The sequence below is a fragment of the Phyllosticta capitalensis genome (genome assembly GCF_038381095.1).
Source record: "Phyllosticta capitalensis strain CBS 128856 chromosome Unknown BKA78scaffold_5, whole genome shotgun sequence".
NCBI classification, from domain to species: domain Eukaryota; kingdom Fungi; phylum Ascomycota; class Dothideomycetes; order Botryosphaeriales; family Phyllostictaceae; genus Phyllosticta; species Phyllosticta capitalensis.
The window spans coordinates 2,822,786-2,846,123 of NW_027117443.1; the positions used below are offsets into that span (position 1 = coordinate 2,822,786).

Consider the following 23,338-nt stretch of genomic DNA (forward strand, 5'->3'; position numbering starts at 1 on the left):
CCATGGACACAAGTCCTGATCTCCAAGCAAACGCATCGGGCTGTCCGTGGCTCTCGTGATCCCCAGCCGGACCAGCGCAGCAACTGCAACTCTCCAATGCAAAGCAAATCACTCTGCTCATCAGCTCATTCGATCAAGATGATCAGTACTCGATTCAATGATGCCAAATCTACACGGCATACGAGACGGCGGGCGGCACTCCTTGATCAACATCAAAGCTCAGCGAAGCGCCTCCAAGAATAGCTTCCTTAGGAGAAATGCGAAATGACCAGCTCCTGGCTTTCCCCACTTCACTACCAAATTCATGGTCGCTGGCGCTACGCTCTCCTGCTCCTCGCCAACGACAGCGGAAGCCAGCATGGTGAGGCAGCATTGCGTGGACAGTGAGGTGGCTTCATGAAACACAGCGTCTGCTGCGCGTCCTGGCCGAGTGGAGTCGTTGAAAGAGAGCCCCTCGTCGGGGTGCGCAAGAGGCGGATGTTCCGGTTCCACGCATTCCCATTGGGCGGTCCGCAGCCGTCGCACAACAGTGGAATTTCCCCTCAGTGCTCACTCCACGGCCAAGGCTCCCACGTGGGCTCTAGGCGATCGGGACGAAACCACGCCATTTCTCCTCAAAGGTATGCGCCGAGATCTTTTTTTGCAGCCTCCGACGCCGTCTTGATGAAGCTCCAGTTCCTGTGAGACGGCCAGGCGGTGCCTCCGTCGCGGATAGTCCGAAGGCAATCTACCTCATATTGCACCAGACTGTTATACGAAGCACAAGAGGCTTACCACTCCCGTGGAAGCAGTCTGAGCGCGAATCTCAATCTGGAATGTCCGGGTCAGCATCGAATTCGTTTCTGGGACATGGAGGACCGCTTAGGCGCAATGATTGACCGGTCCCATTTTCCGTCCAATCCGCAGCTATTATTGTACAGATGCTCGCCAGACGCGACGGCTCGTGGCTTGTTGATGGAAACTGCGCCCCGTCGGCTGTCAAGACTTGAGACTGTAAGTCGTGCATCTTGTGTATCTGTGACGCGGATGTAACTTGACGGCTGCAGCCATGCTGCTGTGGTTGCTTGTGGCTGACTGAACATTCTGCAGTCGTTTGATCGACCAGCTCGTTACACTTGACGATGATCCAGCATACGCGCCCCGCATTCTCTAATGTTCCACGACCGCAGGACGTCTCTCCGGCCACAGCAGACGACAATTCTGTTGTGCTCCTTTTGTTCTCCTATTTTCTTCCAGAAGGGAATTACGTACGCTCATCACTCGACTGACCGAGGAAAGCGTGGACTCGTGGAGTAGTTGGCGCTATGACAGCATTGGACTCGAGCGTCCAAACGGGCCGCCTCGCTGGCGACGAACGGTTCGCGGGACACTCACTTGCGGCCAGACCCTTGTGCCTGAGGCCGCTTTGCGGTCCTCGTCATTCTTCGAACCCTGCGTCAGAGCTTCGCCGCACCGTCCACGCGCTCAACACGAAGTGGCTGAACCGAAGTCGCTCGCCACCAGCCTACCAAACGTGTTGCTTCCAGAAAGCACAAGCCCTGGTGGCGACTCTCAACGGTATTTTCGGTTAGTGTCACTGAGCTGGGCTATTGGACGTGTGCGCTGGTTTGAGCTCCGCCTCGCATTCGGAGATCCACTGAATCAACCACGGTTGAAGCGACTCTTGAGGAACATTGACTATGCGAGCTGTATCATGCCGAGCTGACGACTGCTGGCAGTGATGGACGGCAGGGCTGAAGGAACGAATTGAAAGAGGTATGGATGTTCAGAGCAGCTTCTGGAGACGGAAGACGCAATCGTCCCTCGGTCACACAAATAGCGGTCAAGAAGCTCTCCGCACGGGTGACCGCTCGCCTTGCCATCGGCAAAACTCCCCTTTCCAGGGGGTTCGCGGGTACCATTCGCTGAGCTTAATCGCGCCCCGGCCCGGCCCTCTGCATTTATCAAAAGCATCGATGCTTTCACCGCCGACGAGACGTGTGTCTTTCGGACGCAAAAGGGGGTCACAAGCAATGCGTGTCGGCCGTCCCGACGAGAAATTCGAATGCTCCCAACACGATCGTGCGGAGACACCGATCCACCGCATCGCTGATGCCTTCACAGACCTTGTCGAGCTGGAGGATCGCCTCCTAAACTGGATGGGCCCATGTTCATTAGTCAATTGTCTCATGCCAATCTCTGTCCTCTCCAATGGTCACACCCCCTGGAGATAAGTGCTCGTCTCCATTTTATTTGCCTTGGTGGCACAGATGGGCTCGCAGTGACGTTTCAAGATGCAGCCCGGCAAGCCGAAGTATACATATAATGTAGGCTGCGTGTTCTGGGGGACCTGAATCTCAAAGTAACGTCAACCCTGCTCCATCTCTTCGCTTCATTCGCTTCTGTCCCACTGTTATCCGTATACCCTTTATTCCCAAGCCACAAAGGCGGTGAGATCAGCATTGATCAATGCGTCCTACTACGAAAGAAAAGCTCCCAAGCTTCCTCCAACGTGGCAAGAAGCACCGCGTTCGCAAGGGTCTCTCGGAAGCCTTAGGAGTTTTAGGAATTCGTGGTGAAGGCGAAGAAGGTGGGTTGCCCCAACAGAGCATTCTAGATCTCTGATATCTTGCCCGCCCCGCCACGTGTTATGAGCTGACACTGTCTCATCGTATAGACGCCGCAAACCCATCCATTGTTTTCCACCCGTCTAGGAAGGATCAAGGCGACGCCCACTCTACGCAATCAACCGAAGCCGACATGTCCATTCTTTCCAGCCTCAAAAGGTCCCAGACGCCGGGCTCGTCTGCCCAGACTCCGGTCAACGGCAAATCCGTCTCCTCAAAATCAATCGAGGCTCCCAGAAGCCGGCTATCCCTCCCTCGCCCCGCCAAGCCTGAAGCAGACAGGATGTCGGTCAACTCCATCCCTGCCACCATTGTCTCTGACACCACAATTGCCCAAGAGGACAACTTGGGCTTGCTGAAGAAGGCCAAGAATGTCATCAACAGGGCAAAGTCACCGTCCCCACCCAGGCGGGAGATGATTGGTGACGTGCACGACTCCCTGCAGACGCTGAGGCAAAGGCTGCAGGATGAGCTCAAGTCGAGCAAGGAGGACTGGCTGGCCGCTGGCATCACAATTGAGGCTTTCCTCAGCTTCATCAGCCATGAGCGTCTGAGGAGGATGCCCCCCAAGGGCAGCCGGTGGGACAAGATTCTCAAGTGGGCCGAGTACTTTGCCACTTCGCTGTCACTGTTCGAGGAGGCGGTTGAGACGTTTGTCGACTCCAGCAAGGAGGCGGCAGAGCTCATCTTCGGATGCCTCCAAGTCCTACTCCAGGTAAGTGCCACCGCCCCATCCAGCCATCCATCATCCCTCTAACCGCTGCTGTAGCTGGGTCCCCAAAACGGCGAGGCGTTGGAGAGGGCCTTCTCCATCTTCCACGAGTATGGCCTCGCCTTTGCCTTTTACCTCCGCAACTACAGCCTCCTCCGCTCGATTCCCGAGACTAGGAGGGAGCTCAGCCTGGCGCTGTCCGACATGCTCGGTTTGTCGGTTGAAATCACCGTCTACTACCGCAAGAGCGCGAGGACCATGTCGACGGCCAGCGTAACGGTTGACTTTAACATCACGTTTGGTCGCCTGATGGAGTCCTTTATTCAGCACAAGGACCGCGTCGCCAATCTGATGTGGACCTACCAGCTCAGGAACTCTTCGGAGCTTACTGGTGAGTTGTGGCGCCGACTCCAAATTTCAATCGCTAACGAAAATAGACATTCGCGTCTCCATCGAGACCATCCGCCAGTGGCTGCTTCCCCAGGACCGCACGCTCCAGGCTGTGGTGACTGGCCGCCGCGCCACCCGCGTCGTCCGCGCCGAGTACACTTGCGAGTGGCTCGACAGGCCGCTTGTCGACTTTGCCAGGAGCAAGGAGAACATTCTCACCATCACTGGCGAGTCCGGCTCGGGCAAGAGCGTCCTCTTCGGCTGGATCCTGGAGAGGCTGCAGCGCCCCATTGGTCGCAAGACTTACCAGGCTGTTCACGCAACGGTTGATGACCAGATTCCCGCGCAGGCTACGCAAATTGCTCTGGTCAAGACCCTGCTGCTCCAGCTTCTGGAGCAAAACGTCGGCAACGTCGCCCTCTACAGGTGCCTTGCCAACGTCCTCGAGCTGGACAACAACACCAACATGACTCAGGACGCCGAGGATGCCCTTTGGTACACTCTCGAGACCGCCCTCAAGCCATGCAAGGACGTTGCTCTTGTCATTGATGGTCTGGAGGCGCTTGAGGGAGACGAGGAGTTTGAGGCGTTTGAGCGCCTGCACGACATTGCTGCCAAGCATGAAAACGTCCGCGTTATCATTCTCACCAGGCCTCTTCCCAAGCCCTTCTCCCGCCCCAGCCGCCACATCACCATGGGCCCTGAACGCACCAAGGAGGACGTCAAGCACGTGACTCGTGGCTACCTCCAGTCCCGCGGAATTGGAAACAAGCGCGAGATTGACGAGGTTGCCAACCAGTTGGCGCAGCGCAGCAACGGCTCCCTCTCTTGGGCTGAGATGGCGCTGCAGCTCTTCTCCAGGGCGACTTCGATTGCCGATGTGCAAAACACGGTCAAGGAGCTCCCTACCACCCAAAAGGAGCTTCTCGACAAGCACATTAGCACTCTGTCTCTCAAGGGCGACGCTCGTCTCATCTTTGGCTGGCTCCTTACTGCCGACCGTCCCCTGACTACCAACGAGATTCAGCTTCTGCTCGAACTCAACGTCCAAAAGGGCTTCCACCAGCCCAGGTCTGGCAACATTGTCGAGGACATTCAAAAGGCTTGCGGATCGTTGGTAATCATCCAGGACAAGACTGTTCGCTTCCGCAACGAATCGATTCGTCTTCACCTGCTCCAGCTGTCCAAGGAGAACCAGTACTTGATGCCTCTGGAGGAGGCCAACAAGGACCTCTCCACCAGGCTCCTGCTCTACGTCAAGACATCCGTCTCTCGCAACGTCGAGCCTTCCGTCCAGGAGCTCAGGCCTTACGAGGTTGACGATCTTTTCCGTTCCAACTCCCTGCTCGAGTACGCTTCCCGCAACTGGCTCACTCACTTTACGCGCTCGACCTTCTTTGCCGGTGGCAAGCTCCAGCCCCTCACTCCCGAGTTCAAGAACATCTTCCCCAGCTCGACCCTACTCGTTCAGCTTGAGCGTAGCACTTGGGAGAAGCAGACTCTTACGAGCAAGGCCAACGAGCAGCAGCTGCTTGCGTACAACATTCGCCAGCAGACCCTCGGCGACAACCACGTCTGCACGATGCAAAACTCGATAAACCTCGCTCTCTCCTACCAGAAGCTCCACTCTCCCGCTCAGGCCAACAAGTTCTTCTATCAGGCTGCAAAAACTGCTCAATCGGTTCTCGGCAAGTCCCACGAGCTCTCTCTTTCTTGCGCGGTTGCTGCTATTGAGAGCACCGAAGATGTGAAGCACACTGCTCGCAACGACGAGGTTGCCCGCAAGGAGGAGTTGCTCAAGTACGTCATCGACACGGACAAGCAGCGGAACGGCGCCAACAGCACGCTGGCCACCAAGTACAACAACGAGCTAGCTCAACTGTACACCGACATCAAGGAGAACGACAAGGCCGAGGCCATCTACCGCGAAGTCTACAAGCACACCGTCACCCAGAGCGGCGAGTTCTCTGCTGACACCATGACCGCTGCCGAGAAGCTCAAGGCTGTTTTGTACAAGACGGCCAAGCACGAGGAAGTCGTTCAGTACACCCAGCCCCTTTTTGAGACGGCTGAGCAGACACTCGACATTTTTGACATTCGTCGTGTCGAAATCACCCTCCAAATGGCCAAGACGTACGAGGAGAAGGGCGATCTTGTCCGCGCCGAGGAGCTGTACATTTCTCTGTGGCGTGGTCTGACCCAGTACTGCCGCACCAACCGTGACTCGCAAGAGTCCCACGAGCGCAAGATCCAGGTCAGCATCGCCTACGCCCGCTACCTCAGGCGCCAGAACCGCGAGGCCGAGGCTCAAAACATCCTCCACGGAGTCTGGCTCGAGTACCAGCACCGCGACAACAAGTCCAAGGCCGTCGTCTCCCAGCTGAACCAGGTTGGTGAGGAACTCAAGTCCATGGGCATCCTTGAGACTGCCATTGCCGTCTTCAAGAACGTCTGGGGCTTCTTGAAGGGCAGCGGAGAGAAGAGCTCTACTGCTGCGGTCGCCACTGCCGTGTCCCTGGCAGATGCTGTCCAGCAAAAGAAGGTCAACAAGCAGGAGGCCGCTCGCAAGGCCACTGCCGCCGGTACTGCTGCTGTTGACACCGAGGATGTCAGCGATGATGAGGGCGACGAGGAGGCTGATGCCATCATGGACGAAGTCGTTGAGGCTGCTATTGCTGCTCCTCAGGCCGCTGCCCCGGCTGCTGATGCTGCCGCAAAGGCTGGCGTCGTTCAGAAGCAGGAGGTCACCATTGAGAGTCGTCTGCAGACTTGCGAGACTCTGTCCACCTTTTACATCAACAAGAAGCGCTGGGCCGAGGCCATTGACGTCGTCTTCAAGACTCTTCGCCAGATCTGGCCCACGATTGGCGTCGAGGGCAAGTACGGTTTCCCCAAGGAATACACTGATGAGTCCATCAAGCTGGCCCGCCGTCTCGCTGTCTGCTACGCCGAGTGCAACCAGACCGAGCAGGCCGAGAAGATTTACGTCCAAGTCTTCCAGTCTGCTCGCTCCAGCCTGCGTATCCAAGACGAGCTTGTCTCCGAGTCTGCCAACGACTTGATTCAGTTCCACATCAGGACCAAGCAGTACAACAAGGCCCTGTTCATCTACCAGCAGCTGCTCGAGAGCTACCGCACCACCCTTGGCGCCCGCAACCCCCTCACGCTCAAGACTCTTTACACCATGGGAGATTTGTGCATGACCTACCGCCTCAAGGGCGCTGACCGCTACTACCTCGAAATCACCAAGGCCGAGAAGGACTCGAACGGAATCCTCAGCCAAGAGGGTCTGCGCGCTGCCATTGCTCTGTCCAAGATTTACTACGAGCAGAAGCGCTGGCAGGAGGCTCGCAACGTGTACTCGACCGTCTGGGTCACTTTCCAGAAGAAGGCCAAGGAGTACCAGATGTCGCCCGAACTGGTTCAGGCCATTCACAAGCGCTACACTACCGTCTTGGAGACCCACCTCCGCGTCGACACGACCATTGTCAGCACGGTTGCCCAGCAGTACCGCGACACTTGCAAGACGGTCTACGGCCCCAATGCCCAAATCACCACGGCCGCCAACCTCAAGCTTGCCGAAGTCTGGCGCAAGAGCGAAAAGCCCGAGCACCAACAAGAGGCTGTCAAGATTTGCGAGGAAGTCGTCGCCAAGTCTGCTGAGCTCCCCAAGGACCAGAAGCCGTCCCCGGCTCAGCTCAGCATCCTTGCCACGGCAAAGAGCCATCTCGCCGCTCTCTACTCGAGCCAGAACGCCACGGGCACCACCTCTGCCGAGTCAACTGAGAGGGCAGAGAAGCTGTGGAAGGAGCAGCTCGAGACTAGCAAGAAGGAGCACGGCGTTGCCCACAAGTCGACTCTTGCCAGCCTTTCTTCCCTCGTCTCTGTGTGGGCCAAGTCTGAGAAGCCAGAGGTTCGCGCCCAGGCTCAGGCGCAGCTCCAGACGACTGCTGTCGAAATCATCTCGGCTGGCAACCAGGTCGACTCGACCAAGCTGCACGAGTCTGGTACCGCCCTGGCCAAGACCTACCTTTCGTGCAACTTGGCCGCTCAAGCGTGGACTCTGCTCAAGGACCTCCGCTTCCAGATCATCTCCAAGGATGCTGCTGCGGCCTCCAAGGTCCAGGTCAAGATTCCCCAGACGGTCGACCGCCGCGCCCTGGTTTTCGTTGCCGCGTTTGAGGAGTCCCTGCTTGCAGCCGACGTCGCTGATGTCTCTAAGAGACCCACCTTCTCCGACATCATGACTGACCTTGTGACCGAGGGTATCCTCTACGACCGCTACAACCTGTCGCTGCAGGCCAAGGACGTCAGCGTTGAGGCCAAGATTTTCAACGGCGCTCGTCTGTACACCTTCCTCAAGGCCGACCAGCGTCACTCCGAGCAGACACTCGTTGTCGAAGAGAAGCTGTTTGCCCTCTTCATGGAGCAGTTTGGCGCCAACATCAAGACCCAGAGCCAGGTCACGCGCGCCTTCTTCATCGCCCTCATCGAGGAGCTCTCGAAGCTGCGCACTCACGACGACCTCGCGCTCGTTGCCATCTCGGCCGGCACCAACAAGGTCAACGTGCTGCTCGAGGCGGAGCAATTCGCCCAGTCGTACGAAATCGCTCTCGTCACTTACCAATTCGTGTCGGCGCGCCAGGGCTTCAAGAACCCCAAGAACATCCCCAGCAGCTTCAAGCTGTCGCTGTACCTGGCCGGCCTGGGCGTCAAGAAGACGTCCGATTTCAAGCTGCAGACCAAGATGATTGAGCTCAGCAAGGCCGTCCTTCGCGAGACGCTGACGGCTTGCAAAAGCCTCGATATCGACCTCGTACAGCTGCAGGCCACTGAGCTCAACAACTTGGTGCGCCTTATGGGAGAGCAGAAGAACTATGAGGATCTTGAGGTATGTTTGTCCCCACCCCTCCCCACCCCCTCACAGTGGATTGCAAAAGAAATGGCAGCGACGTATTGGGGCGCTCGAATGCTCCCGGTAGCTTTCCTTTCAAGAGCTCCAACGTCCAAGTCTTTGTGGAGCGAGGTGTTTGATCACTCCCTGTATACACGTGTCTTGACTTCAAAATTTGTGCACATGAGTTCAACTCGCCAAATGACCAAGTCTGAGAACACAACTACAGGGAGCATTCGAGCACCTTGCTCTCCAAATACTTGGACGTTTGAGCTCCTGAAAAGAGAGTCGCAGGGAGTATTCGAGCGCCCCGGACTTGGCAGTGTCTTTTGCAACCCACTGTGCCCCCCTCTTGACCTGAAACTAACAGTTTGCAGTGGCTCCTCACCCAGCTCTGGAATTCGCGCCAGCTCCAGGCCTCGTGGTCCGCGACGACCGTCATCTCGGTCGGCCGCCGCCTCGTGGAGGTCCTGTACGTGCGCAACAAGCAAGACGCGGCCATTTCGCTCTGCGAGTCCATGTGCTACAACTTGCGCCGCACCTGGGGTCTCCTCGACACGGTCACGATCGAGCTGTGCAACCTGCTTTCTTCGCTCTACGTCTCTGCCGGCCAATACGCCGACGCGCTGGCGCTGCACGAAGAGATCCTGCGCGCCGAGCTGGACGACGACTCGGAGGACGCCATCGCCGAAGACGTCGCCGGCCAGGTCGCGCTCCAGCAGCTGGAGCTCATCAAGCGCATCTACGCGCGCCAGGGCGGCTGGGGCAACGACGGCGACGGCGACATCTACGGCATCGGCGAGCTGGTCGCCCGCACCGTCGACTCATTCGCCGACGAGCACGCTGGCGTCGCCAACTTCGACGCCCGCGTCGAGCGCTGGAGCACCTCGCCGCCCAGCCCCAGCGACCCCTTCGGCACCTTCGTCACCCCCGCCGAGTGGCAGTTTGCCGACGTCCAGCAGAAGAAGCGCCCCGACTACCTCCTCCGCTGGCTGCAGCTCAACCGCCAGCAGAGCTTTGGCGACCTGGCCGAGGCCAAGACCAACGGCGTCGCCAACGGCGTCAACGGCCACGCCGCCGTCGCTGTCAATGGCGCTTGAGGTGCTCAAGGGCGTGTGGACCCTCATGTTGCTGCTGCGCTTGTGCGTGTACTATAGGGCGTTTTTTGGGACGTTTTTGATCTTTTGGGGGCTGTGGGAGGAGTGAGGTATGGACGGACGGTTGGACGGTTGGGAGGAAGTCAAAAGGTTGGATCGGGATGGAATGGAAGGTCGGAGGTAATGCATCGATTGGATTGCGTTGATATTTTGTCGTTTTTGATTTGAGCTTAATACATGGGTGGCTCTTTTGAATTGTGCTTTTTCTGCTGCGACCACTGTGAGGTTTGGGACTTGAGCCACAGGGTGTGTTTGAATGCTCCCCGTAGCTATCAGTCTATGAGCTCAAACGTCCAAGTCTTTCGGGAGCGAGATATTTGATTACTTCCTGTGTACACGTATCTTGATTTTCAACTCGCCAAAAGACGAACGACAAGAAGATAACTTCAAGGAACATTCGAGCAACCAGCACCGCCTTGAATCCGTCGTTGACGGAGGTCAGTGGAGATCTGGGCGCTGCTACGGCGCGGTCACCTGTGACGTCACTAGTAGTAGCCGAGTTAGGCGCGTCTTTTGGCGCGCGTCCTCCGGAGCAGAACAACAACCTTCATGGCATTTTTCAGATACGACACTTCTACCGACCTCAAAAAAATCTGATCCTCGTTGTCTTCGGCGACACCTGGGCCTTGACCGGCCCGCTTCGAGGCGCAAACTCCTTGAACAGCGCGGAACCCTCTCTACGTCTGTCCCTGTCCGAATACCAAAGCCTCCCCTGGGCCCCATCACCGACTTGGTCGAGTACAACACGGTTGACGCTCGCTCAGTCGGAAGGAGCGCTGAGAGGATTTTGGACCCGCAACTGCAGTCTTCGCTCCAACTGCCTCGCTGACCTCGAAACTCGAACTTTCCCGTAACACTCGAACAAGCCAACACCTCTTTAACTCGGGATCATGCAATGCCGGCATCCTTGACCTCCTCAATAGGTGCGAGGAGACTACTCAAACTGTGCTTCGTATTCCTTCCCCGCCTCTTGCGATAGAGAGCACTCTATACCTGTTTCCCCTCGATCCGGCCCCGGTGTACCGTCAAATACCAATTACCTCGCCCTTTTTGGTCGGCCGTCCACGGAGAGGTGTCCAGCCCACCGACAGCGACGGCCAGGCGCCCACAGGGTACTGCAGAAGAAACGGCGAATACAAGGCGGCATAGGGTGCTTGAATGCTCCCTGTAGCTCTCCTTTCAAAGGCTTATGTCTAAGTCTTCAGAGGGCGACGTATTTGATCACTCCTATATACTCTGCGTCCGGCCGAAGGTGACGCTGATGGCCGCTGTGAGTAAGACGGGAACTGTCGTCTGTGTTCGGCTGCTGGTGGCGGGGTTGGCTGCTGCGAAAACGATGGCAGCTGGCGGTGGCGCCCGGCCGATAGTGCGTCGTCGAAGGTATATGGCCGCTGCCACGCTGCAATGACCTATCCCGTCTGGCCTGTTGTTCTTGCTTGGGCCTAGCCCAGCTTGCGGGAGCCCCTGGCAGAGCAAAGGCAGGCTCCGGCGGCGGCGGTGCTGCGCGGCGATTTCGTCGTCGAAGAGGTAGTCCGGCCATTCCTCCATCGGGAGCTTGCGATGCAGCATGGCTGCCAAGTACAGGTCGTTTTGGGGTGTGTAGTGCGTTTTCAGGCCAGGGAAAAGGCGCACAATCTCCTTCCCTTCCAATCTGGAAATCCGTTCCTGGTTGATTGGCACCTCCTTTTTCACCTCGTCGATGTTTAGGGTCTGGGGCTTAGCCTTATCATCGACTTCCATCGCCTTGTATGTCGCGCTGAACTCCAGCGTCTGCTTGAGCCTCCCATCCGTCCGCAGCTCTTCCACCAACATGCCCGAATTCCAAAACAAAATCGCCTGCCCAATTGGCCAATCATTGACCACCATGGCCCCTACATTTAAAATCCCATTTGGCGGTCGCTCCGTAAACTTCAGGGTCGGGTAGAGGCGGTCCTGGCCTACCCAGACCAGACGCGGGCAGGTCAGCAATATCATCCGGAATGAGCACGCTGTTCTTCTTGCGACTCTTGCGAGGCTTTTTGGCGCCCTTTGGTGGTTGCGTGCCCTCGTCGCCCCTTTACTCCTCGTCGCTGCCATTGTCGTCCTTGGGCAGCTTCCGCTTCTCCTTGGCTGGGACGGGTGCCTTTGGGTCGCGGGTGTAGCTGACCCCCTTTGTTTGTTGGATGGCGCAGCGTACATACAGCCGTGCTCGTTCCAAAATGGTGTCCTGTTGATTAAAAAGTCTGCCATGCCTCCAGTAAATAAAGGGCAAACTGTCCTTCAGCGGTGGTGGCTCTTCGTAAACTTTCTTGCTCTTGATCCACGTGCTGAGCCAGGTCCGCCTGGCTTGCTTGGACTGCGCAGGCATTTTTGCGTCCGCATAAACCGTGACCAAACTCTTCTCCTTGTATATCAGATCCCATTGGTTTCAGAGGGTTGCACCCGCGAACCTGGCCTTCGCTGACTCCCAGCAATTGTGCACCAACTGACCCTTTTGGTTGACATGCTCGAAGAAAGCTACGAGGACGTCCAGGGAGGCACTCCTACGCTGTGACGCTGTCAGACGCGCGAGATCCACGTATGGAGTTGTCAGGGTAATGGGCCTGTCGTTGTACACCGTCAGGAGCGCTTCAACGGACGGAGTCAGCCATGTACAGGGCTTCAACAGCGGACCAGGGGTCTTGCGCCTCATGGCCGTCTTGTCATGGCTGTCTCCTCGTACCCATGGGGCTGCTTCGACGAAGGCCTTGCGGCTGTGCGAGACCGTTGTCGACAAGAAATTGTCTGTGGAGATACACACGGCCAACGTCGCCACAGAGGCAATAGCTGCCCAGCATGGCAAATGATATCGTGCCATATGGGTTTTCCATCAGGCATGGGTCGCCAGCAGGGAGATTGAACTTCCGAGGAACCCCTTCGGTCGTGAAGCCGGGCCAGTGGACATTCACGTCAGCGTTCCTCATGCGCTCGTTGCTGATGGCAGCCAGCAGGTAGCCAATCAGCTTCGAGGGCAGGAGCTGGTCAGGGGGTTGCAGCCATCCCTTGTACATCTTCGCCGCCCAATTGTAGATCCGGCGCTGCGGCGGGGCTAGGTGTCCGAAGGTAGCGTATTTGTTGGTCGTGTCGGTGGACGGATCCGTAGCTCCTGACATCTCCCAGCTCCACACAAATACCATGGCCAGCGCCATCTCTTTCAAAAAACCGTCCTGAAACGCCTTTGAAGTCCTTGCGGCCCTCGCCGTCTTGCTTCAATCGCGAAGCGTTTTTGGCTTGACGTCCGGCTCAAGGTCCGGCTCATCGCGTAGTTCGTACTCCCGCCGTGGAACGGAGATGCTAAGGTTTGTGTCGCCATACATCTTCTCGCGCAGGGCTTGACACTGTTCAGCTGTGCAACACCTGGCGACAAGCGCAAAGAGGTAAGAAATTCATCATCGCTAGTGTCCACAAATGGGAACAGAGAATCCTCTAGGGCCTTCTCCATGTTGGGTTTAGAGAAGACCTCCCCAAGCCAAGTATGCAGGGCCACGGCCGCCACGCGCCTCCTGTACGAGCTGCTTGCCATGTAGTCCAACTTCCTGCCAAGGGCATAGTCGCTCTCGCGCTGTGCTGCCAGGACTTCTAGCCATCTGTCCAGGAAAGTCTTGGCTCCTGAGGTGCGACACTGTTTTCGAATGCAATGCCCTTCAAGTCCGTTCTTGGTCCTGTAGCTTCAATAAGACGTTTGATCGACTGCCCGAGTACCCGTAAGCATTCACTTACACCAGCAATGATCGTCCGCCAGGGTGCTGGACAACAGCGCACAGGGGGTCGTAAAAGATTTGGCGAATCCAAGGCAGTGAGTGCATTGTGCTCAAGTGCTCCTTATAGTTATCTTCTCGGACTTTACGAGAGGTTAAGAAATATACATACAGGGAGTGATCAAATACCTGGTCCTGACTGCCTAAAGACTTGGATACTCAAGCTTTTAAAGAATAGCTACAGGGAGCATTCAAGCAGTGTGGTCATCAACGCAATCAATCAGGCTCTGAAAATTAGGGCAATCAGTCAATTTGGAGGCACAATTGCGTTACCTTCGTTGTCTTCGTAGCCGGAAGAAGAACGATGTCTTCACTCCAGCTGGTGGTGCTGACCTCTCGGCACTCGGCGACAGGGCGACCTCTCGGTGGGTTGCAAATAAAATGGCGGCTCTATGTAAGGCGGGGTGGGGCGCTTGAATGTTCCCTGTACCTGTTCTTTTATAAACTCAAAAGTCCAAGTCTTTATCTGTGGGGGGAAGGTGTTTGATCACTCCCTATACCATGTATCCATGCTTTAAAAGTTGGGCACTCAAGGTCGACTCACCAAACGGTCGGAGACCACATCTGTAGGGAGCATTCGAGCACCCCGGACTGTCTTTTGCCATTTCTTCTGCAGCCAACCGTGACCTCCCCTCCAGTCGACCCCGACAAAACACTCCCCTCAAAGGAACAACTTTTTCTGAATCCGTGTCGTTGGAGGGTTCAACGATGTCTAACAGCGCCCGCGTTTGCGGAAGACCACTGTTGCATCGTGGAGAGCCAGTTCAGACTGTCATATGTACAGTGTCCAGCGATTGACGGGCATCATTCCGTATCCACAGCTATCGCCGCGCAGCCAGCCATGCAATCTCAACACCCAATCCACAGCGCGACCAACGCCATGCCAATCTCGTAACTTTTGTCTTCATAGCCCGTATCCAACAAGATTCGCTGTAAAAATGTATGCACGTCGCTCATACGCATTCGTATCTCGCTCGTATCATCAATCGCATCTCCTCGTCACCCTTATGCGCCCCGGCGAAACTTCTTGGGTATGTTGGCCTCGACGATGGCCAGCCGCTCCTGCGCGTGCAGCGCCTCCTCGGCCGCCTCCATCTCGTCGTGCTTGCGGAAATGCTCAATGTCCTCCGGGTGGTTCAGGTCCTCGATCTTGACGTCGTCGCCGCTGTGGTACTTCTCGAAGTGGTGGATCTGCGCGATTGGATGTCAGCCGCTGCGGTGCCCCGGCATGCCTTCGTCTCTGCCCTCCTGTCTCTCCTCTCCAGTGTGTCCACGCACCTCATACTCCGTCTCATAATCGCCATGATGGCCCGGTCCAAAGCCAAAATCGGGAATGACGACGCCCTTTGCGTGCGCGACAACGAACTCGGGATACGTAATGTCGCCGCTGCGGTCCGTGTCGTACAGCTCGAAGACGCGGCGCACGGCAGCGTCCTTTTCCTGCTGCGGGAAGCGCGCCGTCGAGTCGTCCATCAGGCCCAGCGTCTTGCGCACGTCGTCCGCCGACCACTTGCCGCCATTGTCGTAGTCGTGCAGGTTGAAGAAAACGCCCGCGTCGAATGACGTGATGTGGTGTTCCTCTGTTTGTTTGCGATGCTCGTTAGCTGCTGGGTGTTTCCAAGTTGGTTGGCGTTTCTGGGATTCGCGGCCCGCGCGGGAGCTTGTTTGACGGGGAAGCTTGGAGTTGGAGCTAGGAGCGAGCTGCCGCGGGCATGACAGCTCCTCCCATGTTCTTCTCCTCCCCGCAAGTGGTGGACCGCGGCTGGAGTTGCGTACCGATCATATGGCGCGTCATCCAGTCGGCGCCGTCTGGGACTTTGAGCGCTTCCTGGCCGTGGGCGGAGGCTGTGGCGGCGAGAGCCAGCAGAGCGAATGCGGTTTCAACGAGCGACTTCATAGTGAAGAGACGGCGGTGCGACGGGTCAATTGGAGGTTGTTGTCGCAGTTGGAAGAGTGACGAGCGTGACGTTGCAGGTGTAGAGGAGGTCCCCCGGTCGGTGAGAGGTCCGCGGGGCCTATGGTCTGTGCGCAGGGACACCCGGTCGGGCTACCGTGCCTACCTACATGTACCTAGGTACCCTCGTACCTTCCATTTGCTCCCACAACTCTTCAACACCACAACACCCAATCGAAAAACTCTCGATACGATCCCTACCCGACTCTGAACAGAAGGAGTCTCGTCGAAAATATATACCAAAACTACTGACTTGGCGACTCTCATTTCTCCTTCACCGTCGACAGGAAAGCAAAGGTCTTGAACAACCCTGTTTCGCAACGGCTAGGATTTATGAATACTAGATGAATTGCGGCAGACTTCTTGAGGCTCACTGAATTACGACACACGCGAAAAGTTCCAATGGAGCGATCTTCTTTGAGGAGCCTTTCCAAGCTCTGCAACAGGGTTCTTACACTTCCATCCTCTGCAAAGATTGGTCGTCTTTCTTCACTGATGTCTTTGCGATTGCTTCAATTTTGCTCATAATTTCCAGCACGAGAGAGGTGCCTGTGGCAGGTTGAATTGAGCAATTTAATTGAACAGGGCAAGAATCTCGACGTGTCGAATTCTCCGCCATTCAATTGACCGTCAGCAGCAATGCTGCCTGACGCCTCTCAAATGGCGGCATGCCAATCAACGACCAAGTTGACACGATAAGCAGCCCCAGGCAGTCGATGCCTTGAATGCGCCCCATTGACCTGCTTGCTCTCTTAAACCTGCTCATTCCCTCTCAGATTCTCTTTATCGAACCTGCCTGGTCCGCCTTGGACTTGATTTTTGACCCGATCACTCGCTTGTCTGTTGGATGCAACAAGTGGAATTCACCTGTCTGCTATGGAAACGCTGTACGCGACCTTCTTCTTGAGCGCTTCCTTGCCGGGCGGAAAGATTTATCCATGTCGTGAGCCAAAATGGGACCCTGACTCCGATTCCGATTCCGATTCAAATGAGGGCTTTGATTTCAGCTCTTCTTCCGCCGAGGAGTCTTCTTCCGCTGAGGACTCTGACTCTGGCTCTGATGTTGCCGAGACTCTGGCTGAGGATTCTGCCTTTTGCTCTCCTCCGAGGGAGGGCTCCGAGGGCTCTGTTCTGGCTGAGAATTTTGACTCCGGCTTCGACCTGGCTGATGACGCAAAACCTGGAGCCACACTGACCGAGGACTCTTACGAGGATTGCGCTGTCGCTGAGGATGTACCTGGCTCCGCTCCGGCTGAGGTCTTCGATTCTGGCTCCGCTCTGGCAGAGAAGTCTGCCTTTGTCCCAGCTCCCCCCGAAGATCTGGGTTCGGGCGCCCAGAAAGACAAAAAATTACGGTCCATCCAGTGTTTGCAGTGCCATTCCAACGAGTTTCTGCTCCATCAATGCTGGATATGTGGCAGTTTTCAAGGCAAACTACGCACAAATATCTTCCAGCCATTGAACGAAGGAAATTTCAAGAGAACTCCTCGAATCAAGGAACTTAGAGCATCAGCCGCCCACGACTTGGGAAAGACTGCAAAATGCGAATTTTGCCCGATTCTTTTGAGTTGTCTTGAGCGCTGTCTTTCTCCGGCCGCTCTGTGTGAAGACTCCCACATCTATGTGCAATCACACGAAGACCGTCATGATCCACACAATGAATCCAGGAATTGCTGAAACAGGAGTTTTATGGTCATCATTGCCGACCATTGGTCCGATATTGACGCTTCAATTGAAATTTTTACGCTTCCCGGTCGCCCAAGTCCCTGGAAAGGTGTAAAAGAAGCGTATATTGCCCCACAAGATACATCTTCTCAGACCAGTCTCGCTTGGACCAAAAACTGGCTGCAAAATTGCCTGGAATATCACAACTGCTGCAATATACCAAAAACCTTTGAATCGTTCCCAAAACGATTAATCGACGTCTTGGATAGCAGAATGAATGGTTCTGTGCAGCTGATCGAGACATTTGGCCGTGACCGCCAATATCTGAGCCTCAGTCACTGCTGGGGTGATCCTTCGCTACATCCACTGTCCTTGAAGACTACAAAGGATAACTTATGCCGACATTTGGAAGGAATACCCTAGAAAGACCTATCCAAAACTTTTCAGGACGCGATCAACTTCGTTCGATGCCTTGGAGAGAAGTATATATGGATCGACTCTTTGTGCATCATGCAAGATTCTGCCGAAGACTGGACCGAGGAATCAGGAAAGATGGCCGGCATTTATCAGAATTCTATCATGACGATTGCCGCAACCAAGTCCGATAATGGTAGTGGCGGGTGTTTCTCGACCCCCAACGATGAGTATAAGGCCTATCCATTTGCCGTGAGATACTGCGACGAATCAAGTTATCTCATGTACTGTCGCAAGTCACAAGCTCATTGGTCTCATGGTGAGTACTACAATGAAGCTGTTGAAGCACCTCTCCTCGAACGTGCATGGGTGTACCAGGAACGCCAATTGTCTCCTCGGACACTACACTTTGGAAACCAGGAACTCGTCTGGGAATGCCGCGAGGAGCTCGCGTGTGAGTGTGGTCTTTGGAACACACTGCCTCAAGACTCCCTTAAATTTCAGCGATCATTTTGGCCCTCTTTCAACGATCCATCCAATTTCAAAGACCTGCAAAAGTCTTCCATCTCCAGAATTGCCGGGTTCACTGGTGAGCCAGACATCGTCCACATCTGGCACAATGCAGTCATGGGATATTGTGGGCTAGGTTTGACCAGAGCGAGTGACCGGCTGCCCGCTATAGCTGGGATTGCGAAATTACTACAGAAGTTCCGAAGGAATGACGAATATCTTGCTGGGCTATGGAAAGATTCACTGTTCGAGGATCTTCTCTAGCAGGTCTGCTCGAATTCGGATACTCAGAAGCGAAACACGACTCTCGCACCAAGTTGGTCCTGGGCCTGCGTAGGAGGAATGATCGTTCAAATATACGACATCGGAGAAGTCTACCACAGGATGGCGTCCTTGGTAAATGCTCAGGTCTTACCTGAAGGCCCGGATGTCTACTTGAGGGTGCCATCCGGTTCACTCACGATCGAAGGCTACCTCTTCTCAGCACAACCAAAAGCCTCCCTCTTGTCAAAAAACAGATCCATTGATACTTCCGACTTCAAATTGGAACTTTGTTCATCAGATTGTGGCCTGTCGTCTTCAAACTTCACACAGAAAGAATGTACATTATCCCAGAATCATGGCCTCCGCGGGAAATTTCATAGCACACAGCACCGGAGGTATAAGTCCCGGCTCACATTCTCTTCATTCTCGGAGGTTGCATACTATCCAGATGTTGAACTTCCTCAGCCCGAGTCACTAGATGCCGCAAAGACTAACTTACGTTGTCTTTGGACACACAGAGCGGCCCCGCGTTCGAGATATGAACGTCTCACGGGTCTCGGAACCGTTGACTGTTATTTGATCCTCCGATTGAAAGATGGTCAGTCGACGTATGAAAGAGTGGGCTTACTGAGAACATGCAGTCGCTCATCTAAGATGCGTTTGCTTTCGGACCAGACTCTAGAGGGCTCAAAGCAAACGATCGTACTTGAATGATTGAGTGGCATTTTCGTGTCAAAAATTCCTGGAATTGAGACTGCTTGTGGGACTATTGCTGCCTGAATGATACATTGGAAGGAGCTGGGGAGGACCCAAAATGGTTCTGCGGGAAAAGCTTCTTTTCGAAACAAATTGGAGGCGACTTGACGCAAAGGAACAGCAAATGAATAACCCGATTGCAATTGAAATTGTCGCAATCACACAGCACCAGTGACGGTGAGACCGTGGTGCCTACAGTCGAAAGTTGAGTTATCCAGAGGTCCGCAGAGCCTGTGGACTGTGCGCGAGAGACCGACCCCTGATCGCCCGGCGCGGTGCGCGGCGCGGGTACTCTCCAAGATTATTCGGACTCGCCGACGGCTTCTGGAAAAACGTACGTTCACCCATATCCACCCGTCTTTGGCTCAAGAAACTGGAAATCTACGCAGCTCCATTGCGCATGCCCAAACTCTCCTCGCCATCCGAACATTGCCTCAAAATTCAAGTTCGACGGCATGGCAATGATTCGACTGCAATTTCCATGACGAGTAGCACGATTGTCGCCAAGATCCGAATCTCCAGAAGCAGTGGAGTCGCAGGGCGGGGTCGCTGCCTATTATGTATTCTTTTCGCGCGGATGTCTTTCCTCCACTTTGCGCCCACCGCGCATCAACCGTCCGACAGTTTGGCACATATTTGATGCTCTGCCCACCGCTGCAAGTATCGTCGATCAAGACTTCTTCCGTTGTTCAAAACTTCTCGAACATAACCTCCGGCCCATCCAGAGCTTTTGCACCACGGCTCGATCACCAACTTGATATCGAGGGAAAGAGCAAGGCACAATGGCAATCTTGGACACAGAGACTATCCTCCGATACACGGTAGATGTACCGCACAAGAGCGAGGCAGTTGACCACATCACAGAAATTGACTCTGTTACAGAACAGAGAGAGATCGAAGAATGCGATGTATGCGGCAACTTGGAGTCGCTCGAGCTCAAAATCGGCATTTCAATGGAGGCCCTCAAAGAATCCGCAGCAAGCGAAGTCGCAAAGTGCGACACCTGTTCGATTCTCCTGAATTGTGTCGAGCGATGCGGCGCCATGGACAATCTGGATCAGAGCAACGAGTACTACATTTCACTCAGCACCATGTATCAGCGGAGAGCCGGGAGAAATGGCGACAACAAAAGTCTGCTCGTAGACATCCATGCCGGCCCTAGCACCTCCCCGGTCTACAAATCAGTTGAGATATTCGTTTTTACAGGAGAATCAAGTCCATGGCCGGCCATTGGACCTGCGCAAAGTCTTTCTGGACAGACTTCCCCCGAATCGAGTGTTGCTCTTGCCAAAGATTGGATGAACAACTGCTTCAAATACCACAGGCGCTGTAATCCGCCACTGCGTCCGCACAAATTCCCAAGGCGCCTCATTGACGTCCGAAACACCGAAAAGAATGGCCCAGTCAAACTTATCGAAACAACAGGCCAAGAGGGTCGTTACCTATGCCTCAGCCACTGCTGGGGCGAGCCCGAAAACCATCCCCCAAGAACGACCGAAGGAGGCCACCCCGTCGAGCCAGGAATGGGATTTGAGGGAGAGCTGGACTCTGACAATGTCATGCGCACTCTGCGAACAATCGACGAACACAAAGAGGGCATTCCATGGACAGACTTGTCAAAGACGTTTCAAGACGCCGTTTCGTTCGTGCGCGCACTGGGCGAGTCGTACATTTGGATCGACTCTCTCTGCATCATCCAAGACAGCCCGCAGGATTGGGCTCAAGAGTCGACCAAGATGGCCGACATCTACCAGAATTCTTACTTGACCATTGCGGCAACGAAATCCAGCAATAGCGCTGGCGGTCTCTTCAATACTCCGGACAGTCGATTCAAGGAGCATTCGTTCAGTGTGACGGATCGAGACGGCCGTGAACGCACCCTCCATTGCCGTCAATCACAAAACCACTGGTTCGGGTCGAGCTTCCTGCGGAAAGAAGACACGCCCGTGCCGCCCCTCCTCCAGCGCGCGTGGGTATACCAAGAACGCGTACTCTCACCACGAACCCTGCATTTCGGCCACCAAGAGGTGCTCTGGGAATGCATGTCGCAGACGAGCTGCGAGTGCAGCCTGTGGCCGCTGCCGGAACAGGCATGTCCGCGCTTCGACTGCCGCTCGCAGTCGCGAATCAGGGGATGGAGCACGCAGGATCTCGTCAAAGAGTGGCACAGAGCCGTGTCCGAGTACTCGACCCTCGCGCTAACAAAGTCGTCGGATCGCCTGCCGGCTATTGCTGGCATTGCGAGACAGATGCAAAAGCTGCGGCGCGGCGAGGACTATTTCGCTGGACTGTGGAGGGAGTCGTGTCTTGAGGATCTGCTTTGGTTCCACAACTGCCAACAGGGACCCGGTGAATACAGGGAGTGCATTAGAGATACGCGCTGCGCTCCGAGTTGGTCCTGGGCTTGTGTGGACAAGGCCGTCATTGAATATCCGTACTTCTCGGAATGGCCGCAGGGGAAGGAGCCCCTTTCTTCTCCGCAAAAGTCGCGGAGGATGGCTGAGGTTGTCGAGGCAAGCCACGAGGGCGAGGACTCGTTTGTCGAGTGCAAAAACGGGTTCATCAGGCTCAGGGGTCATCTCTTCTCGGTCGAGCTGACGCTCCGGCCGGTGCGGCCTCTCACTGTGGACTTTGGCATCTGCGATGATTTTGTCGGGTACATCTCTTTCTACCCCGATTGCGACGTTTCGGAATTGGACTTTGACGATGCGAGCGGCCAAAGCTTGTACTGCTTCCTGACGCACGCAGAGAGCGAGGAGGATCACCGCTACTTGCTCCTGCGTCCGAAACAACAGCCGGACGTCTTTGAAAGAGTGGGGTATTTTGAACACGTCGGAGCCGGCAGGAATATCTTCGAGATCACAGAGGAAAGGGAGCAGAAAGTCATCACCATCGTCTGACGAGAAGTTGCGTTGCATGGTGCGTTTCTTGAGCAAGACAGTATTCGCGTGGTTTGTTCATCGCAAGCAGGCTACTCGGTAGTTCAGCAGTCATTCACCCAACGAACCACCTTCGAGAGCGCAAACTTGCTTCAAGAATGTCCGACAATGGCCTTTGGCACATACGGCTCCTCCAACCAGCGCATCTCCTCTTCAGTCAACTCTTTCCCCGTAACCGCGACCGCCTCATCGATGCGCTCCAGATTGCTGAAGCCGACAATGGGAATGGTGCCTTTTTGAATGACCCAGGCGAGAGCAACTTGCGACATCTTCCAGCCCTTGCGCTCCGCCAGTTCCTGCACGCGCGTCACAATCTCCGGATCGGCGCCCGTCATGTCCTTCCACCTGCCGGTGCGGAGCGACTCGCGCGCGCGCTCCGTGTTGCCCTGGTCGATGGGGCGGGCCAGGTGCCCGCGGTACAGCGGTGCCCAGGGGATGAGTCCGACGCCAGTCTCGGCGCAGAACTTGTTCATCTCGCGCTCTTCTTCCCTGGGTAATGTCAGCCCACAAATTGAAAGGGAAGAAGGAGACCTACCTGTAACACAAGCTGTAGTGGTTCTGCATGCTCACAAACTTGGTCCAGCCCCTCTTCTCGGCGCAAAATTGCATCTGCGCAAACTGATACGTCCACATGGAGCTAGCTCCAATGTACCGCACCTTGCCGCTCTTGACCAAGTCGTGCAGCGCCTCCATCGTCTCTTCGATTGGCACCGTTGGATCGAAGCGGTGGATCTGCAACAAATCCAAGTAGTCGGTCTGCAGGCGCTTCAAGCTGGCGTCGACGGCAGTGAAAATCGCCGTACGGCTCAGCCCGCCTTGATTTACGTAGTCGCGGGTCGTCTTCATTTGCGGGTAGCGGATGTTGTTGACGTCGGGCGACTCGCCAACGTAGCCGCAGCACTTGCTGAGCAAGACGACCTTATGGCGGGGAATGTTTAGAGCCTTGAGCGCGCGGCCGATGAGCGCCTCGCTCTCGCCGTTGGAGTAGACGTTGGCCGTGTCCCATGTGTTGAGCCCGCGGTCGTACGCGCCTCCCAGCAGCCGATACACGGCTTCTTCGTCGTCGACTACCCACGGCTGCCACGCCTTGTGCCCGATGGACATGGCGCCTAGGATGGGCACGGAGACGCGCAGGCCGCTGCGCCCGAGCTGCTTGTACGCGACCTTGGTAGAGGCAAGACTCGTCGCCAGTGATGGAGGCAGCGAATTGTTGTTTGAAGCCATGGTGGGCTGTTGGCGCGTTGTCGTGTGGTTCGTTTGATGGAAGAGAGAATGGTCTTGACGGATCCGGCGCACTAGAG

At 55.6% G+C, this 23,338-nt stretch overlaps 9 protein-coding genes across 9 annotated transcripts; 5 read left to right on the forward strand and 4 right to left on the reverse strand.

Moving 5' to 3' along the window:
• The first annotated feature begins 1,664 nt into the window (after positions 1 to 1,664).
• Positions 1,665 to 2,366, forward strand: BKA78DRAFT_143372 (uncharacterized protein). Its single transcript, XM_066882814.1, has one exon. The coding sequence runs from the start codon at positions 1,758 to 1,760 to the stop codon at positions 2,211 to 2,213; it is 456 nt and encodes a 151-aa protein (XP_066744907.1). The 5' UTR covers positions 1,665 to 1,757; the 3' UTR covers positions 2,214 to 2,366.
• A 655-nt stretch (positions 2,367 to 3,021) lies between these two features.
• On the forward strand, positions 3,022 to 9,702 carry BKA78DRAFT_250650 (uncharacterized protein; the record flags this gene model as incomplete). Its single annotated transcript, XM_066884592.1, has 5 exons — positions 3,022 to 3,321; positions 3,376 to 3,709; positions 3,756 to 6,364; positions 6,449 to 8,599; positions 8,980 to 9,702. The coding sequence occupies 5 exons, from the start codon at positions 3,022 to 3,024 to the stop codon at positions 9,700 to 9,702; spliced, it is 6,117 nt and encodes a 2,038-aa protein (XP_066744908.1).
• A 1,145-nt stretch (positions 9,703 to 10,847) lies between these two features.
• On the reverse strand, positions 10,848 to 12,457 carry BKA78DRAFT_315602 (uncharacterized protein). Its single transcript, XM_066888559.1, has one exon. The coding sequence runs from the start codon at positions 11,986 to 11,988 to the stop codon at positions 10,987 to 10,989; it is 1,002 nt and encodes a 333-aa protein (XP_066744909.1). The 5' UTR covers positions 11,989 to 12,457; the 3' UTR covers positions 10,848 to 10,986.
• On the reverse strand, positions 12,441 to 12,926 carry BKA78DRAFT_296064 (uncharacterized protein; the record flags this gene model as incomplete). Its single annotated transcript, XM_066886561.1, has 1 exon — positions 12,441 to 12,926. One exon carries the CDS (start codon positions 12,924 to 12,926, stop codon positions 12,441 to 12,443), a length of 486 nt encoding a protein of 161 aa, XP_066744910.1.
• A 1,256-nt stretch (positions 12,927 to 14,182) lies between these two features.
• BKA78DRAFT_143400 (uncharacterized protein) lies at positions 14,183 to 15,518 on the reverse strand. Its single transcript, XM_066882815.1, has 3 exons — positions 15,312 to 15,518; positions 14,814 to 15,115; positions 14,183 to 14,726 (listed from the first exon to the last, which is right to left on the reverse strand). Exons 1-3 carry the CDS (start codon positions 15,430 to 15,432, stop codon positions 14,541 to 14,543), a joined length of 609 nt encoding a protein of 202 aa, XP_066744911.1. The 5' UTR covers positions 15,433 to 15,518; the 3' UTR covers positions 14,183 to 14,540.
• An 847-nt stretch (positions 15,519 to 16,365) lies between these two features.
• Positions 16,366 to 16,951, forward strand: BKA78DRAFT_353285 (uncharacterized protein; the record flags this gene model as incomplete). Its single annotated transcript, XM_066891529.1, has 2 exons — positions 16,366 to 16,855; positions 16,911 to 16,951. 2 exons carry the CDS (start codon positions 16,366 to 16,368, stop codon positions 16,949 to 16,951), a joined length of 531 nt encoding a protein of 176 aa, XP_066744912.1.
• Positions 16,952 to 17,561: 610 nt separating this feature from the next.
• BKA78DRAFT_143412 (uncharacterized protein) lies at positions 17,562 to 18,725 on the forward strand. Its single transcript, XM_066882816.1, has one exon. It carries the CDS (start codon positions 17,665 to 17,667, stop codon positions 18,340 to 18,342), a length of 678 nt encoding a protein of 225 aa, XP_066744913.1. The 5' UTR covers positions 17,562 to 17,664; the 3' UTR covers positions 18,343 to 18,725.
• A 1,731-nt stretch (positions 18,726 to 20,456) lies between these two features.
• Positions 20,457 to 21,509, forward strand: BKA78DRAFT_231825 (heterokaryon incompatibility protein-domain-containing protein; the record flags this gene model as incomplete). The annotated part of the gene is made up of 3 exons (XM_066883786.1): positions 20,457 to 20,946; positions 21,037 to 21,169; positions 21,230 to 21,509. Coding segments are annotated over 3 exons (903 nt in total), but the record flags the coding sequence as incomplete, so codon positions are not given.
• A 620-nt stretch (positions 21,510 to 22,129) lies between these two features.
• BKA78DRAFT_251398 (aldo-keto reductase) lies at positions 22,130 to 23,261 on the reverse strand (the record flags this gene model as incomplete). Its single annotated transcript, XM_066884651.1, has 2 exons — positions 22,130 to 22,526; positions 22,573 to 23,261. 2 exons carry the CDS (start codon positions 23,259 to 23,261, stop codon positions 22,130 to 22,132), a joined length of 1,086 nt encoding a protein of 361 aa, XP_066744915.1.
• Between the last annotated feature and the right edge of the window lie 77 nt (positions 23,262 to 23,338).

Bases quoted from the DNA above. Each gene is read 5' to 3' on its own strand.
- BKA78DRAFT_143400 (XM_066882815.1), bottom strand. From the start codon at position 15,432: ATGAAGTCGCTCGTTGAAACCGCATTCGCTCTGCTGGCTCTCGCCGCC. The intron at 15,116-15,311 runs GTACGCAACTCC...GCAAACAAACAG, and splicing joins GATGACGCGCCATATGATCG to AGGAACACCACATCACGTCA. The intron at 14,727-14,813 runs GTGCGTGGACAC...CCAATCGCGCAG, and splicing joins ATTATGAGACGGAGTATGAG to ATCCACCACTTCGAGAAGTA.
- BKA78DRAFT_143412 (XM_066882816.1), top strand. From the start codon at position 17,665: ATGCAAGATTCTGCCGAAGACTGGACCGAGGAATCAGGAAAGATGGCC.
- BKA78DRAFT_143372 (XM_066882814.1), top strand. From the start codon at position 1,758: ATGGATGTTCAGAGCAGCTTCTGGAGACGGAAGACGCAATCGTCCCTC.
- BKA78DRAFT_315602 (XM_066888559.1), bottom strand. From the start codon at position 11,988: ATGGCAGACTTTTTAATCAACAGGACACCATTTTGGAACGAGCACGGC.